We start from the raw sequence: 19,138 nt of genomic DNA on the forward strand, positions 1-19,138 counted from the left end.
TGGAAGGTTGGCCATCAATGCGGGTGGGGGAGTCGGACATTGCAACGGGGAAGGGGGGAGTTTGGACACTGGGGCTGGGGGGAAGGTCGACGAACGGGAGGGGAGGAGACAGAGGCCACGATTGGCAAGGGATGCTGACGGCTTCTTTGAGGAGATGGGGGGAGCACTCCTGCTCCTCCTGACCCACAAGGGGTGCTGGAAAAGGCTTGTGGAGCTGGCAGCTCCCTTCCACTGCATGGGTTCCCGACCCCTGGGAAACCCGTGCAGCAGCGGTTAATTTTAAAGCGGGCTCCCAACTGCACTGTGGGAGACGTATTTTAAATCTGCTACTGAAGTGCCTCTGCACAGCAGGACACTCGGACGCCAAGAAACCCGGATTAGGGTCGCATTTCGCACATTTGACAGTTTAAGCCCACCTCTCCTGCCCAAAGCCTATTTTTCAGGTCGATGACCTTTCATCAGAACTGGAAGATGTTAGAGATAAACAGCTTTTAAGCAAGTGCACACTTGTTTCTCATCTTTTATCCATTTCCCTCCTGAAGGCCTTTTTTTGGGCTAGTGTGTGGTTCCATAGTTAACTGTCAAAATGGTTATTCTCTACATGTGAGCTGAAGCAATGTATGTCAGCAGGTCATTAGACTGTAGAAGGCAGCATAGCAGAGCCCAATTTTGTTCTCACCCACCATTCACACACATGCATTCCCAGCAGGGGTCACTGAATAGCAATCAAGAGCAGGAAACATTGCTGATTTTTCCCCACCTGGGTCACTGAAGCCAATTGTACGTCCCAACTACAATTGACCAGTTAACACAGCAAAAACTGGGGATCAAACCTGTGACCTTCCTGTTCCATTTTTAGATCTATGCTATTATTTTTAGACTTCCTTTAAATAGTAACTAGGATTTCTAAATTAGTATGGATCCATGCTTCTTCTTGCTTTAAGCAGTAGATAGGGCTGATCAGAAAAACTCAGTTCAGATCAAATAAATTCACATTTTTAGCAAGTGAATTAAAAAATATATATAGTGCATAACTTCCCATATGTTGTCTGACATAACACCCCTAGCACTTCTAAAGCTCCCATCTTCTGGAATCAACAGGAGGAAACTGCATGTGCTCACACAACAAAAAGTAAAAAAGGAAACAAGAGTTGCAAGTGGCACCTATTTTTTAGATTTATGAGGTGGTCTTCAAGGTGAATGAGTTTCACAAGCTTACTAAAGGTTATTTCTGGCACAGTTCAGTGCCCTGAGAAGTATTCCTGCAGTCTGCTAAAGCAAACCGAGGATTAGTCATATCATTAACCACGAGAACGATGATAAATATGAAAGTCACTTAAATTTTCAACTCCATTTGAATGCAATCTACTCTTAATTTTGTTACTGGATTTGAATTATCTGTTCATTTGAATTGAAATTGTGCAAAGAAACACCTCCTGTACTGTTTTATTAAAACCGTTTAATCTGATCTACTGGATAATTCAATTTTATCTTGAGCAAAAATAACTCTGAATTAACAGAAGTAGATGTACTGCATACATCGGGCTTGCAATGGTTCTGTAGACTACACTCACTCCACTTTACAACATGCAGCACCATCACACAGAGGTAGCTGAAGGAGCCATTCTTTTTGTGGAAAAAGTACTTTTTGGCAGGGGGTCAATGTTGACATCACTGGGTCGATTTTCCCGAAGCTGTCGGGAAGAAGGCGGGACTACAACTTTTGGGTTTTAGACCCGCCTACTTCGACGTCCGGCCAATCCGCGCGATTTTCCCTTGATTGACCTTGTTGAGCCCGCCCAGCGGGCTCAGGCGGCCAATTAAGGGCCACCCGGCAACAGGTGACGTCACAGACTGCAATTTCATCTGTCAAGAGTTCTTGACAGATGAAATATCAGTGTTTCACAGTTGTTTGAAGCTGTGAAACACTGACAGTCTGAGTTCTGACATGAGTCCTTCTGCATAGACTCAGTTAGAACTCACATCGGCACTCAAAGCTGAAGGCTGTCACTTTTCACAGATCGCAGCCGTTCAGCTTTAAGTTCCGGTTGAGTGATGGGCTCCCGACGGCTGCAGGAAGAAAGGCTGTTAAGGTAAGTACAGGTAAGTAAAAGTTCTTTACACACTTTAGACACACCAAACACACTTACCTTTACACTCATGCACCCATCACTCACCTGAGCACCGACATCGCGACCCCTCCAACTCGATGGCCCGCCTGCTCTAACCTGGCGTGGTTTGGAGCCGTCGGGAAACCTACACGAAACCCCTCAAAATAGGGATTAGGCTAAAAACTGCCTGTTAACTACCTGTTAACAGGCAGTTAATTGGCACTAATCCCTTCCCGCCTGGCTTCGGCGGGTCCCAGTGCGGGGCGGGTACCCGCCGCCCCTGAAAGTTGCGTGGAGCGGGGTTTTGGGCGGGATGGTGTCGGGACCCCCAAATTCGAGATTTCCCCCCCCCCCACACGCCTGAAACCCCGTCTGACGGCTCCACGAAAATCGACCCATGTTTACATCAGTCCTCTAATTAAAAAAATGTGTATTTAGATAGAGGCTGTGTAAATTCACTCTATTCTGTAAAGAATGACTTCATGACAAAACATCATAACACTCTTAACCATCACACTGTGAGTAAAACTCGGCCACTTACCGTGTCTCCAATTTTAAGGTCACCGCACTTTCTAACTCCAGGGTGTGAAACACCATCCTGACATGTGGCTGTCAAGGAAAGATTGATTTCTTCTGGCTGCTCCCATACTGTCAACTCAACCTTAGACCGAATACTCTAGATTAAGACAAATACATATTCTTCAATATGATCAGAATAAAAATAATTATATTTACATTCCATGTTATAAATATATGAACCTCCGTTTAATCAACTTGACTGTAACTGATTATCACATTATAAAAATTTGCCTACATAAACCAAACACCCAAAATTAAGGTTGTCAATTTTAGGGTTGCGGCCATTTGTGGAGCAGGCGTCCGTACCTATGCTGGCCGCAGGGAGGGCAAGTCTTGATGAAAATTGTGAAGCTAGCTCCACCACCCACCTCCAGTTGCAAAAGGCTTTCAGCACCTGGGAATTGGGTGCTGAGAAGTAAGCCCAGCAACTGACAGTACTGGAGGAAAAGTAAAGAAATTACGGAAATATGCAAAGGTAACAGCCTTTATATTAAAATAAATTCGTGCAGGAAGCAAAATGCAACTAAATATCTATGTGCTACCAAAATAAACACAGCTTTTCAATATAATTTCACACATGAAAGGTGGCTTTAACAATCCAACAAAAGCTGGCCTGACTACCAGTTTATGGCACATGGAACTTCGGGGGGCAGAGCTTGTCCAAACAACATGGATTTCAGCATTGGACCTCATTAACGGAACTCTTCCTTCACATTGCCCTTTGACCTATACTTCTCCCCCTGCAATGACTGGCGGTGCACATGACTGTAACTGGTGCCCATGTGTAGCCAAAATCCTGACACATGCTCACCCATGAGTCCTGCACCTCAAGCATAGCTTCACAATTTCAGAATTTTGCTACATAAACATTTTGGCTGTTGCTACTGCAACCTGATGGAACTGAATCCCAGTATCAGTCAGCATCCCAGTAGAGTAAGCGGAAAATTGGAGGACAAGGGGAGGAAACGTGCTGAGATGTCCATCCGATATACTGCAACAATACATGCATAAATGGGAGGAAATGGAGCAGAAGCGGAACTAGCATTCAGTTAGGAAATCAAGACACACATTCCATTTAACCACTGGCATTAGATCACCTCTGTAGCTAGTTTACTTCAGGTTCAATATAAAATGTCATTAAATTGTACCCAAAGGCCAGATTTAAAGGTGTTGGTTAAAAGATGAGAAAGGATTTAGAGACTAAAAGATATGAAATGTTTCACTTTATACAAAGATTCATTAGAATTCCAGTATATCATCTACAAAATAAATTCAATCTAGACATAATCACAGGTCAAAATATCTTATTAACTCAAGAGGTACAATTTCAAAATGTAGACTACATATCTGTTAAAGCACTAGTGTCATAAACAAGTTACATGTATTCTCAATACCATGAACCGCATGACTCCACAACTCATCAATAATCTGCACGTCCTAAACACAAAGTATAAAAATTATTTGAGGCATCTCTACCCCTCACCGCAACAATATCCCTAAATATATTTCTAAGTGGGCTTCACATAATGTTCCCCTGGTTAACCTGAAGCTTTCACAGAATTAAATTGCACAAGTAATCTGGATAAGCTCTTTTTGGCCAAGAATTCTTCATGTGCCTTTTGCTCAATATACAAACAAAATCAACTGAAGTCTTAAGCCCAGAAATTCCATTCCCTGGAGATGGAATTCTAGCAGATTTATGGAGGGAGAGTTGGAATTTGGGATGGAATCCAGGTCTGCTAGGTTTTCACCCCATTTAAACTGAACAGGAATTCCTGATCCGGAGGCGGCCAATTCTTCTGTCTGCCACCTCTCCCCCACACCCCAACAGCACTTTGAGTTATCCTGAAAATCCTGCCACATGCACCCCGGATAGGCACGACAAAACCTAAGTTTGCTGAGAGCAGCCCTGGGGAGGCGGGTATGGAGGCGGGACTGCCGGGAAAATGGCAGAAACTGGGAGCGGGTACCGAACCCGCCCCCAACTGTGCCATCTTCCCGGGCGGCGGGTCCCCGACTCGCGCTGGGACCCGTCTCTTCAAGGTGGGAAGGGGATTACAGCCAATTAACTGCCTGTTTGCATTAACAAGTGGGACACGTTTTTCACTCATGAAAGTTAATAATAATTTTAAACCCGTCCTGAGCTATAAGCAGGACAGAGCTGCTCCCCTCTCCTCCTTTGCTGTGGGATGAAAGTAATAAGGCTGGATTTCACACATCTTTCATAACTGCCTAGATACCTGACATTTAAATCAACTGACGGAAAAGTGCAGGGCTTTCTGATGCACGCTCGTACCATGCAAGGTACTTCACCTCATGTGATGACTCACAAGATCTACCTTAACGAACCATCCTCGTGCACTAGTCTTCTCAGCGGAGTGGAAAACCTAGCCCGATATTAATATCAACCACCAAACTGTCAGTGGTTAACCTATATCCTTTTCTCAGCAGAGGTTTACAATGAAATAAGTATTGTTGTTTCCTCAAAACAGACCAGTTCCTGTCTAGAGACTGCGGCTTATTAGTGGGTTAATGAGTTCACCTATAAAGTCTGTAAAAGTCATTTTGCCTGTGTGTAATAGAGGTACTTCTCAACATAAGGAAGGTTATGGGCAGGTCATACTTGCAATATATTATATCAACTCTCATAAAAATATACAACCCAGAGTGTGACATTGACTGACTTTCAGTGCAAGGAGAGCTTTTATGTAGCCTCTATTACTGATAAATGACCAGTCATTACACAAACCATCATTACCATAGAATATCTGGATCAGAGAAGCAGGATTTCTTCAGCTGATGTAAAAAATGCACTACTTACTTGATAAGTAGCACCTGAATAGAGCGGAGTCCATTAAATAACACTTTCCTAATGTAGCAATTTGAGCACAGGACTACTTAACCCTTCTTTTTTCACTTTCTAGTACTGTATAGATTTTTCTCTGCCCTGTGCCTGGAGAATCGGCACTCCCCTGATTCTCATAAACTGAATAATTTGATGGGGTCCAGGGGCAGGCTAAAGAATTGGTGGCAGATAGGATCTTCTGAGGAAACACTCACCCTGGACAATTTCTGGCATTTTGAGCAACAGCCTGGCTCTAATCTTAGCAGCCCGGAGGTTCCATTTCCCCCCCCAATGTACAGGGGCTGGAGGGGGCCTTGTAAGAACACTGCCTGGAGTATACCAGGCCATGTGAATGGCCCAGGAGAGGAAAAATCTGGGCTTCTTCATAGGCACAATGCAGCTGAGGTTGCACTGTTCCTGAAGGGCATCAACGCGCACCCAAAGAGGAAAGTCTCCTCTCCTATTTACTGTAAACATACATTCCTACCATCTGCATTTCACATGGACTGTCAGCATCACATTCATGTGTGTGTGCAGCACTGCAGTCAATTCATGAAACACTATGGGCTCGATTTTGTCAATGGGGAGCTTTTGGAGGCGGGACTCCCACTTTTTGGGTTGTAGTCCCGCCTCCATCGACTTGTGGCCAACCCACGCTATTTTCCCTTGATTGACCTTGTTAAGCCCGCCCAGTGAGCTCAGCAGGCCAATTAAGGGGCACCTGGTTACTGGTGACGTCAGTGATTGACATTTCATCTGTCAAGAGCTTTTGACAGATGAAAGATCAGCGTTTGACAACTCTGTGAAGCTGTCAAACACTGACAATCTGTCTTCTAACTTGAGTCCTTCTACTCAGACTCAGTTAGAGATCTCTCCAGGCCAGAAAGCAGAGGCTGCAACTTTTGACATTTCAGCGGTCATTCTGCTTTCTGTGCCGGTGAGCTGAGGGACTCCCGAGAACTGAAGGAAGGAAGCCTGCAGGAGAAAGTAAAGGTAAGTAAAACTTATTAAAACACTTTACACTTACCTCACATACTTACCTCTGCACACATGCACCCATCACTCACCTGCACAACGGACATCTCGAACCCTCCAACCCCTGCAGACCGACGGTCCGCCTCGCTAACTTGGCGTGGTTCGGAGCCGTCGGACAGCCCACACTTTGGGGTTAAAAATAGGGATTAAGCAAAAAACTGCCTGTTAACAGGCAGTTAATTGGCACTAATCCCCTTCCTGCCTCGGGGAGGCGGCTCCCAGCACAGGTCGGGTGCCCGCCTCCTGGGACATTGGCACGGAGGTGGGTTGGGGGCGTGATGGGTTCCTGCCCCCCGATTCTGCAATTTTCCCACCACTCCCGCCTCCTCGGGGCTTGGAAAATCGAGCCCTATGGCTGAATTGCAATTGTTCTGCTCCATTTAGATGATGCTTTTGATCCTTACTCAGGGTTCAAACTATGAAAATGGCTGCTGGAAGTGACATATGCCTATCTACCTGTACTAAATTATAATGTAGATTATATTGGCACCCAAGGTTGAATTTTAGTAGGGATTTCATCCAGGCATTGCCTCTACAACTGTAGTTACATCAATAAATATTGAACAAGAAAGTGAAAGTGCTCTTGATTAAAGTGCTCCAAGATGATTATGAACACGATCAAGAATTCCCTCCACAATGTGAAGTAAACTTGAATCTAGCACATTACAGCCCGGAGGAGCAGTGAGGGGAAATCTGGGAGAGAAAGAGTGTCGCTGTGAATGGGGGAGGCAGGGAGGGGAAAGACTGTGGGCTGGATTTTCATTGAGGAGTCGGGTAGGAGGCGGGACTACAACTTTCGGGGTTGTAGTCCCGTCTCCATCGAGTTCTAGCCAACACACGCGATTTTGACTTGATTGACCTTGTTGAGTCCGCTGGGCGGGCTCAGCAGGCCAATTAAGGGCCACCCGGCAACAGGTGATGTCACAGATTGATATTTCATCTGTCAAGAACTTTTGAAATATCAGCATTTCACAGCTGCTGGAAGCTGTCAAACACTGACAATCTGTACTCCAAGTTAATTCCTTCCTGTCAGGATGATTTAGAGATCTCCCCGGAACAGAAAGCTGAATGCTGGAACTCTTGACTGATCGCAGCCATTCTGCTTTCTGTGCCGGTGAGATGAGGGACTCCCGAGACCTGAGGGAAGGAAGGCTGTAAAGGTATGTAAATGTAAGTAAAACTTCTTTAAACACTTTAAACACACCAAACACACTTACCTCTGCACTCATGCACCCATCACTCACCTGAACACAGGACATCTCGACCCGATGGCCCGCCTCGCTAACTTGGCATGGTTTGGAGCCGTTGGGAATCCCACATTTCAACAATGAAAATAGGGATTAGGCTAAAAACTGCCTGTTAACTGGCAGTTAATTGGCACTAATCCCTTCCCGCCTCGGGGAGGCGGGTCCCAGTGCGGGTTGGGTACCGCCTCCTTTGAAACTGGCATGGAGGTGGGTTGGGGGCGGGATGGGTTCGTGCCCCCCGATTTCGGGATTTTAATCCCCCACACGCCTCCAATCCCGCCTCCACGGCCCAATGAAAATCCTGTCCTGTATGTATGTGCCACTGTAATAACTGTAGGAACAATTTAACAATCTGGTTTAGCAACAGAGAGTACCAACACATATCAATACTAGCCCACAATTTCTTACAAGACATGATGGAAAAGTTCTGCACATTTGCTACAATCTTCTGCTGTATAAGCAAAGCGTGTTGGATATACCAGCTGTTTAAAACACGCCTATGTCCCACTGCACTATCAGTGTAACTAGTTTATATTCAGGACTGTTTTTGAGTTCACAACTTTTTTGAAGTGGTTGGTCAGCTTTTGCTAATCTGTATCTGTAAAACTCTTCTTAAAGCACCAAGTCTTGGCAGGTGGAAAGTTGGGTTTCAAACTGGCTAAAAGCTGAAAGTGGAGCCTGGTGGGGGCATCAGAACTAAACCGCTTTATCTATTGTCCTTATCTTCCATCAGCAAGCATAGTATTATGTTACAAAAACACACTTTTAAATCTCAGTTCGCTCAAAAAAGATAAGGCAAACGGAGAATTTAAAAAAGTGGCTTTTCTTGCATACAGCTGAACCCTCTTACTTGTCACTGAATCAGGAGCTGGCTGACTGAACATCACTCACTGATGAAAAAGGGAATGCCACAAGTTCAAGTTCCAATCCCAAATTGTTGAATTCTTGGCACTGGTTCAAAGACACTAATCCAAAGATGATGCTTCAGACCCAACTTCTTTAGGTTAGAAGATAATAATAATGTATTGTAACTTTTACAGCTAGACTTTTCGCAAGCCAAGAAAGTGCAGGATAAAACACTCACATTGACCTCAGAACTGCTAAATAAAAGAATATCTGCTTGGAGAGTTGGTGATACCTCAGCTTTCCAAAGCAGACTATTTCAGACTTGTGGCAAAAAATGCACGTGACCAAGTAAAATTCTAACGGCAAAAATTATTCTGTTGACATTTCGGAGATATTTCAGTGTAACAATATGTATGGTTGAACCATCATTAGATTTCAATAATAAACTCAAATCAACTTACACTGTAAGCATTGACAATCAGCTGGATGATATTCTTTGAATCCTTGTCAAGAATTTCTACAGTTGTTCCAGGGATCAGAGCAGTAAAATTCTTCAGAAATAGAAACATACATAAACATTAATTAATCTACAAAGCGATTAAAAAAAAACCACAACAAGCTATGGATTGTAAGGACTATGAATCCAAATGCCTACAATACCTTGTAAAGTATGTAGTGGGACTGAGTCACAGCAAATATCAAATGAATGTTGTTCTCCGCCAGCTTTTCTCCAAGAAGTGCAAGTGATGGGTAATCCTGGAGCCAAAAGAAAAAGAAAAAGTAGAACTACATGCTCCATCTCTAGCCAATACACTACCCCACAGTCCCAAAGAGCATTAGGTATCGTTACTCACGAGCAGCTGATGCAACATTACAGGGCTAGGCACAAGCAGTTCTTTTACCCAAGAGAAGCTCAGTTTACAAAGTACTGGATAATCATAGGAAACTATTTACATCTGTATTTCCTCTGTTGAAGTATACATCACATTACACTTCTGCTCCTCCACTGTGAATAACACGGCCTCTTTCCATTGCCTGTGGGCTGACACACAGTTCTGTTCAGCTGTCCTGTGTCGATTTCTTACTCTCTTTCTCCTCTGCATATAGCTGTCCCTCCTCAGGTTTGCCATTCTGCTATTCTTGCATCTATTTACCTTTCCTTGCTCTGCATTTCAATTCCATTCCACAGAATTCTCCAATGTGAGAAGCAGAGCGCATAGATAATACTTTCTTCTTAGGCAGTCCCTCGGAACCGAGGATGACTTGCTTCCACACTAAAAATGAGTTCTCAGGTGACTGATGAGTCCAATGCGGGACCTACAGTCTCTGTCACAGGTGGGGCAGACGGTGGTTGAAGGGGCTGGTTGAAGGGGCGGGTGGGTGGGGTGCTTGGGTTGATGTGCACTCCTTCCGCTGTTTGCGCTTGGCTTCTACTTGCTCCCGGCGAAGAGACTCGAGGTGTTGTTGCCTTCCTGGATGCTTCTCCTCCACTTTGTGCGGTCTTGGGCCAGGGATTCCCAGGTGTCGGTGGGGATGTTGCATTTTTTTCAAGGGGGCTTTGAGGGTGTCCTTGAAGCGTTTCCTCTGCCCACCTGGGGCTCTCATGCTGTGCCGGAGCTCCGAGTAGAGCGTTTGTTTTGGGAGTCTCGTATTGGGCATGCTGACGATGTGGCCTGCCTATCGGAGCTGATCGAGCGTGGTCAGAGCTTTGATGCTGGGGATGTTGGCCTGAGCGAGAACACTGATGTTGGTGCACCTATCCTGCCAATGGATTTGCAGGATCTTGTGGAGGCAGCATTGGTGATACCTCTCCAGTGCTTTGAGGTGCCTGCTGTACATGGTCCATGTCTCTGAGGCATACAGGAGGGTGGGTATTACTACTGATCTGTAGGCCATGAGCTTAGTGCTGGGTTTGAGGTCCTGGTCTTCAAACACTCTCTTCCTCAGGCGACCGAAGGCTGCACTGGCACACTGAAGGCGGTGTTGGACTTCGTCATCGACATCTGCCTTTGTTAACAGTAGGCTCCCGAGGTATGGAAAGTGGTCCATGTTGTCCAAGGCCTTGTCGTGGATTTTGATAATCGGGGGGCAGTACTGTGTGGCGGGGCAGGTTGGTAGAGGACCTTTGTCTTACGGATGTTTAGTGTAAGACCCATGCTCTCGTACGCTTCAGTGAAGATATTGACGATGGTTTGGAGTTCAACCTTCGAGTGTGCGCAGACGCAAGCGTCATCTGCATACTATAATTCGATGACAGAGGATGGGATGACCTTGGATCTGGACTGGAGGCGACGGAGGTTGAACAGTTTCCCGTTTGATCTGTAGATTAGCTCCACTCCAGCGGGGTGCTTACTGAGGGTGAGATGGAGCACTGCAGCAAGGAAGATCGAGAAGAGCGTTGGTGTGATGACACAGCCTTGCTTGACCCCAGTCCGTACGCGAATTGCTTCTGTGGTGGATCCGTTGGTCAGGATCACGGCTTGCATATCGTCGTGAAACAGGCGGAGGATGGTGACAAATTTTTGAGGGCAGCCGAATTTGAGGAGGACACTCCATAATCCCTCACGGTTGACAGTGTTGAAGGCCTTTGTGAGGTCAAAGAACGCCATGTACAGCGATTGGTGCTGTTCCCTGCATTTCTCTTGCAGTTGATGCACGGTGAAAATCATGTGATTGTGTCCCTTAGTGGGCGGAATCCACATTGCGACTCTGGGAGGAACTCTTCAGCCACTGGGAAAAGGCAATTGAGTATGATTCTTGCGATGACTTTCCCTGTGAAACTCCTCTGTAATTACTGCAATCGGACTTGTCACCCTTCTTGAAAATGGTCACGATTACGGCGTCTGAGATCTCCTGGCATACTCTCCTCCTTCCAAATAAGAGAGATGAGTTCATGTATTCGTGCCAATAGTGCTTCTGCGCCATGCTTTAGTGCCTCGGTGGGGATTCCGTCTGCTCATGAGGCCTTGTTGTTCTGCTGAGGTGGTGGCGGGTAGCATGCTGCGGGATGGAGTTGAGGACACTCGCGTCGAAGACAGAGGCCTAGAAATTCAGGTGGGCGCGCCAGCCGTTAGCGCCTTAGGAGGAGTAGATCTCGAGCACTAGGCGCTTAGCGCCCGGGCGCAGCGCGATCTGCGCCTCGCCCCAACTTCAGTACACATTTAGCGCCGGCGCAAAGTCTTAGCGCGCGCCCTGCTGCGCGCGCAGATCATGACGTCATTTACTAGTGCAACGCCCTTTGTGCGCCCCAAACCGGAACTTCACTCGCGCCGGCCCATTGTGCGCCGGGCGGCCCTAACGACTGTGAAGTGGAACGGTACACAGCCGAGCCGCGGGGAGCACTAATTAAAGGGCACTTACCCTGCACTATAAAGGGCCGCCATTTTGCAGCATTCACTCTTGTGCAACGGTTTTTTGGACAGAGACCAAGGAGGAGAGCTTACTGGTTTGGACCAACACTAGGACAGGTATTTTTGGCTCAGGCCAGAGCTTAGCAATTATCTTTGCCTTCATTGAGAGCTCAGTGTTTGCCAGCATATAATGGGGACTGCATTGGGTGGCAACGCTGACTTTCAGCCTTATGCCAGAAGGGCTTACAGACGCCGTGAGAGAGTGGCAGCCCTGGCTAGACGCAGAGGGGGCAACAGGCGTCGCCAACTGAGGCCTTACCCACCCAGGGTATACCGCCAGCAGACCTCCTATCTGACCATGTCTGCCGCGATGTGTGTTAGGAGGCTGCGATTCAGAAGGGAGGTGGTTGCAGACATCTGCCGGCTGCTTCACAGAGATCTGCAGCCACAGCTGATGCGCAGGACGTCTCTGTCGGTGGCAGTGAAGGTGACGGTGGCTCTCAACTTCTATGCCACCGGCTCCTTCCAATCCGCTACTGGGGACATCGCTAACATCTCCCAGTTCGCCGTGCATTGCTGCATCCGCCAGGTGACCAAAGCCCTTTTCACAAGGAGACATCAATTCATCTCCTTCCCCATGACCCTGGACAAGCAGCAGCAGCGTGCAGTGGGATTTGCAAGAATAGCGGGCTTCCCCATGGTGCAGGGCGCCATTGACTGCACGCATGTGGCTTTGCGGGCACCTCTTGAGCATGCCGAGGATTACCGCAACCGGAAGGGCTACCATTCCCTCAATGTACAGCTGGTGTGTGACCACAGGCAGCGCATCCTAGCTGTCAATGCCCGCTTTCCAGGCAGCAGCCACGATGCCTTTATCCTGCGACAGACAACTGTGGCTGACATGTTCCAGGCACAGCCTCCCCCAAGAGGATGGCTTATCGGGGACAAAGGCTATCCTTTGTGTACCTGGCTCATGACCCCGCTCCGCGTGCCCACGACCCCTGCTGAAGAGGCATACAACGAGAGCCATCAAGCGACTAGGAACATCATAGAACAAACAATCGGCGTCCTCAAGCAACGGTTCCGCTGTCTCGATCGCTCCGGGGGAGCCCTCCAGTATTCGCAGGATCGAGTCTCCCAATTCGTCGTCGTTTGCTGCATGCTGCACAACCTGGCTATCCGCAGGACTCAGGCACTGCCACCTCACGTTGGACCACCACTCAGGAGGAGGAGCAGGAGGAGCATGAGGAGGAGGAGGACGAGGAGTACCAGCCCAGGAGGGAGGCACAAGGTCCAAGGGCCGCCCGTCGGCGGCTTATTGAACGTCACTTCTAGGCCCCCTGTCAGGGAATGGCTTGTGCCAATGAAAGAACATGATTGCAGCCGCTTCGCAAGCCCTCAGCCGGTTAAGGCAACAAACACTTCAAACATGGACAATGTTAATAAATAAAATGCTTTATTGTTCAAACTCAGGTCCCTTCCCACATGAAAACCAAAAACAGACGAAACCCCCAAAAAACACTCAAACACATTACTCGCTCCCACAACCTGGAGAGGATTAACAAAATAGTGCAACTAAAATGGCCGTCATTCTCGGCCTTCGTAAAAAACAAACATCACATCATCGGCCTTCAAAAAACAAACATCCAATTCTCGGACTCAAAAAACAAACACAACTGGCCACACATTCGACTATTTGGCCCGCTAGGGCGATGCCTTGGCCATCTTTGTGTGGCCCCTGCCCGCCCTGCTGCTCCTCCTCAAAGTAAGGCCATTGGCTGCTGCAAGGCTGGGGGCAGGCTCCTGAGGGGCACATGTCGTGACGGCAGATGCCCTTGGGGGTCGGCCTAGTCGAGGTCTGGCCGTCGAGCGGGCGGCTGTTGAATGCTGCAGCTGTGGCTGGCCAGCATCAGTCACTGCAGCAGCTCCTGGCAGCTCCACTGGGGGAGTGGCAGTGGCGGCTGGAGGAATGGGGGCAAGCTGGCGGATGGCAGGCGCTCGCTGGTCGCCTGAGACACTGGCACTCGCCCGGGCCAGCACTGCAGCATGCGCGCCAATCTGTCGAGGGACAGACCGCTGTGCTGCTGCAGCGCGCCGGGTGCCCTGGCGATGCCTGGCTGACACAGCGAGTGTGGCAACAGTGAGTGCCCGTGTTGACCTGTTCACTGACCGCATCAGAGCAGCCAGTGACTGGACGGCACCACTGATCACCTGGCCAGTCGCTGCCAGAGCTGCCCCGAATTCCGCCCAACTCGCTGCCTGATCTGCCCCGAATTCCGCCCGACTCGCTGCCAGAGCTGCCCCGAATTCCGCCCGACTGGTGGCCTCTGAGGGCCCGAACTCGGTCACACTCCGAGAGAGGGACTCGATGGCCTCAGGCAACCGTGCCACTGCCGCCATGAGCTCCGTGTGCCGGCGCTCCGAGTCCGCGGACAAGTCCTCGAGGCGTTCCATCTCCTCGGCGAAGACCACCTCCGGACTGGAGGCCGGACTCTCCCTCTGGAGAGAAGGCCGCCAAGCTGGCCGACCCTTCCTGCGTTGCTGGACGCCGCTGGGCCCAGCAATTGGACTCCCCTCCGACGCATCCCCCCTCTGGGGAGAAGGCCGCCGAGCTTCCACCCCCCTCCCGCGTTTCTGCAGGCCGCAGGTCCCATGAGCTCCCCTCCCCTTCGACACTTCCACCACGCTCCCCTCCAGGGAAGACGTGTCCCCTACATTGGCCTGGGTGGCTGCGGCTGAGGGTTCCCCTGATGGGCCGCCTTCCTCTTGCTCCTCCTCCTGCTCCTCTTCTGAGGGGCTGTCACTGGCAAGTTCAGGGACCTCCTCCTCACCATCTGAAAGCAGGAAGGCACAAGAGTAGCTTTAGAGTGAGGAGAGGGCATCAGCAAGGGATGCATGAGTGGTGGCATTCAGCGCATTGGTCGGACAGTGGCAAAGGATGTAGATCTGATGCGCAAGTGGGACGAGAGAGGTCCAAACGTGGATGTCCTTACCATTGGTGCCCAGAACAGGGTCGGCATCTCCACATGCAACAGGGCCAATCACCCGGGTACCCATGATGCGCTCCACGCGATGTTGAAGCTCGGTGAGCGGCTGGATCTGGGGTCGGCCTCCCCCGGTCGCAGTCCGGCTCTTCCGATTATTAGCCAGCTTGGCCTGCAAGAGAAAGGACGGCCTCTAAGTACAGTGTGTCGCCCTGATCTTGTGTGCACTGCCTCCCATGGTGGAATAGCCTGGCCAGTGTGTCCCCCTGATCTTGTGTGCACTGCCTCCCATGGTGGAATAGTTTGGCCAGTGTGTTAAGTGCAGAATGTGCAATTGATGTTCATGCCTGTCCCATCGTTGCTGGATGAGGGCTGGCCATTAGGGCTTTCAGGTCCCTTTGCCCATAATGTGAGGTGCACATGCAAGGATGAGGAGGTCACTGGAAAGGGTACTCACCCTGACAATGCGAGTGAGGTCATTAAACTTTTTGCGGCATTGGACACCGCTCCTGGAGACCTCGCTGTTGGCTGACAGCTTGCTGGCGACATGCCTCCAGGCTCTCCTGTAGACGCGGAACGGCGCCTTCTTGCCATTGTCCGGGTACAAAACATGGCGCCTCTTCTCCACAGCACCAACCAGCACACTCAGATCACGCTCTGAGAAGCGCTGCGCACGTTCACGGGCCTTCTGCATGACTTCAGGCGCTATTTGGGTCCAGCAGCAGTGTTCAGGCCTAGCTGGAGGGCTCCACTATCCAGGGCGTGGCAGCAGACACAGTCGACCCTTCCCCCTTAAGAGCTGGCCGGCGCCAGGGTGTCTGCTGTCAATCACGAGATGGCCGCACTTGCGCTGCGCCCGGCCTCGGCGCTATCGATCAGCACCTGCGGCTTAGCGCCCAAAGAGAGGCGTCCAGCACCAGTTTTAGCGCTCGAGCGAACTCTTAGGGTGAAGCTAATGAATATCGGAGAAGTGGCCTCGATTTGGCGGCGGGCGCAAACTTTAGCGGCCGCCCCACTTTACCGCCCCAAAAGTGGCTACAATGAATTTCTAGGCCAGAGTCTCGGTTAAGGAGATCTTCGAAGTGCTCCTTCCAGCGGGCACTGACTGCCTCTCTCTCCTTGATGAGTACCTCTCCATTTTTGGCCCGCAGTGTGGTAGGACCTTGGGTGCTTGGGCCATAGGTGGTCCTGACTGCGCTAAAGAATCCACGCTAGCTGCTGGATCTCCTGCGCTTTCTCCACCCACTATCTGTTCTTTAGGTCACGAGTTTTTTGTTGGACCTCGGCCTTCAGGCGTCTGTAGAGCTGCTTTCTTGCTCTCGAGTTCTGTTGCTGTTTCCAGATCAGGAATGCCTTGTGCTTGTGGCTTATTAGCTCCTGGATCTCCTGGTCATTCTCGTCGAACCAGTCTTGGTGTTTCCTGGTCGAGTGACCGAGCGTCTCTTCACAGGTGCTGATTATGGAGGCCTTGAGTGCAGACCAGGCGCTGTGGACACTCTGTGTCTCTGCAGCACTGGGAGTTGTCAGGCTGGTTGTGAGGCGCAGGCTGAATAGGGCTTTCTTAGCAGGGTCTTTGAGAGAATAATACACTGAGCTTCCCACTATACTGACCTAGCATGACCCGCAACTCCAGTGATACCAAGTCACCAACCATCCCACCTTGCGCAATACAGAGCGCCACAAAAATCTTTTTAAAGGACCACAGGAGGTAAAATTAAAAAAAATAACATGTAGCATTTGTGATGCAGACGATAGAACTCATCAGCATGTGGCACTCATGGCTTGTAGGCCTTCATGCCACTTGATCACTTACTTTTTGAAAGGCACAATTCTTCGTGCATTCTGTATGTACTAATGATATTATTTTTTTAAATGCCAATATGTTATAATTCCTAGATATAGTTTATCACGAACTAGAGACATTTTAATACAAAGGTACATAAGTATAAACAGAAGTAAACATTGGATAATCCTGAATCAGGGAATTATAAAATACATCGAGTGAGGTTTTGTAAATAGCTGCAACATATCGATCATAATTCATTCCTAATTGGAGTTAATGCTGTTGAACCAAAAATATCCCCATGGAAAGCTGATTTCTCTTGTTTATATCATTAGTTTGTCCTGTTTTTAAAGGAAACATATTGGATTGAATTTTAATAAACACCAACTCAAACACAGCCACACGCAATGTAAGTGCCAGGATATTCACTTGATACCTTACATACAATTTTACTGACCATTAACCCGACAGAATTATGTTAGTGTGCTGGACAGGAAATAATACAGGAAGGCTAAAGAGGCCACTTCCACACCAATCATAGATCAAGAGTAAATGATTACAAATTTAAAGTCGATGCAAAGTTTTATGTTCTTCTCCATTCTACAAAGAAAAAGAAAAATGCCAAAACAAAAATAGTCTGAATTTAATACTTTCCTACAGAATGGGGGAATACTTTAAATAAAAATGTTTTCCCCCTAAGCTTTCCTTCTCCTTTTAACTTAAACACCTTAAACATTCACTCCCTCTACCACCAGCGCACTGTGTACCATCTACAAGATTCACTGCAGCAACTCGCCAAGGCTTCTTCGACAGCACCTCCCAAACCCGCATCCTCTACCACCTAGAAGGACAAGGGCAGCAGGCATATGGGAACACTACCACCTTCAAGTTCCCCTCCAAGTCACACACCATCCTGACATGGAAATAAATGGCCATTCCTTCATTGTCGCTGGGTCAAAATCCTGGAACTTCCTACCTAACAGCATTGTGGAAGTACCACATGGACTGCAGCAGTTCAAGAAGGCGACTCACCACCACCTCCTCAAGGGCAGCTAGGGATGGGCAATAAATGCTGGCCTTGTCAGCGACGCCCACATCCCATGTATGAATTAATAAAAAGAAAAATTACACCACCAGTATTACAGCTAAACCATCACAGTCTAGGACAGCACAGCACAGGCTTTTATATTTCTCTTTGAACTTGCAGCATATATATCATAATGGAAATCACCTGATACATTATGTAAGTGGTTGACAGGACATAGGACAAGAAGCCCTGTGTCAATACTGAATAATCTATATAGTACTGTATCATGTTACAAAGAAGTGACAGGTTAGTCTCACCATTTGTGTTGAGAAACTGTACTCATTGTTTTCATCTAGATGACACTGTCCATCATTGGGCTGTACCAGACCACCGAGCTTGCCATCCAGTGCAATGTGTGGTACATCATCTGTGGTAAACACCAGTAAGTGGGAAGCCTCCTTCCGCCAGCCTATTTTTTCCTTAGGAAGCAAATAAGGTCACAATTACCAGTGTTATTTTTAAAGTCTGGCTTCCTGTAAACATGAGCAGTTTAGGATCACTGCTGTAATTAGAGATCCTCTCGAACCATCAGCAAAGTCCACATAGTTATCTGAATGGTCAGAGTGCATAACTGCCAGTCTCCACAAATCTCTGCATGGTCAATATAAAGGAGTTTGGTAAAAGATAGAACCATCTACTGTAATAATTCTTATGATTGCATACTACAATGAAAAAGCTACCCCAACAGCATTATTTATCAGATCCAGAAGTAACAGTTTTGGGAAAGTATTAAAAACAAAATAGAGTTTTTATGTCTTCCAACCCTTTTCACACTGAGCGGTAACACTGGCAAGAGTATCAGTCAAATGCACACATATCTCAGATTTCATTACTGCTTCAGTAAGTTAATTATTTCTATGCTTGTTACACATTTTGTGATTCCGTCTCAGCAAAAGGTCATAATTACCACCAGCAAACAGATTATTCAGGAGATTGCTCAGATAATTTTATTAAAATGCTAGTAATGTACAGGATCTAAGATGAACTTATATCTGCTCTGTTTCCTAAACCAATTGATATTGGGCCAGAAATTCGGGTCCCCATGCACAGGCCCAACGAAAGTGCCGGTTTCATGCATGCACTGCGCATGCGCGGGAAACCAGAACGTCCGTTCCCTTAAAGGAAGGGGTTCACAGGTCGAACGCGTGCGCCTGGAGAGGCAGCGCGTACGCCTGGAACTTCTGTTTTTTTTGCAGCTTTCTCCGGAAGGGTAAGTCTCCAGGAGCTACGCTTGTAAAAAGCAGTCGCAAGGCCTGCTTTTAACAAGGTAA

The 19,138-nt window shown here is 48.1% G+C and overlaps 1 protein-coding gene across 3 annotated transcripts in view; it reads right to left on the reverse strand.

Moving 5' to 3' along the window:
• The window catches only part of itgb5 (integrin, beta 5), a 192,249-nt gene that overhangs the window by 130,537 nt on the left and 42,574 nt on the right, over positions 1 to 19,138 (reverse strand). For all 3 annotated transcript variants that reach the window (XM_085986494.1, XM_085986496.1, XM_085986497.1), the window contains exons 6-9: positions 18,125 to 18,286; positions 9,324 to 9,419; positions 9,125 to 9,214; positions 2,653 to 2,787 (exon numbers count right to left, since the gene is read on the reverse strand). In XM_085986494.1, the coding sequence (XP_085842620.1) occupies positions 2,653 to 2,787; positions 9,125 to 9,214; positions 9,324 to 9,419; positions 18,125 to 18,286 (483 nt within the window). The remainder of the gene's footprint in view (positions 1 to 2,652; positions 2,788 to 9,124; positions 9,215 to 9,323; positions 9,420 to 18,124; positions 18,287 to 19,138) is intronic.

Source organism: Somniosus microcephalus, chromosome 4 (genome assembly GCF_052327205.1).
Source record: "Somniosus microcephalus isolate GS21.2 chromosome 4, FLI_Smic_1.0, whole genome shotgun sequence".
Classification (NCBI taxonomy): Eukaryota; Metazoa; Chordata; class Chondrichthyes; order Squaliformes; family Somniosidae; genus Somniosus; species Somniosus microcephalus.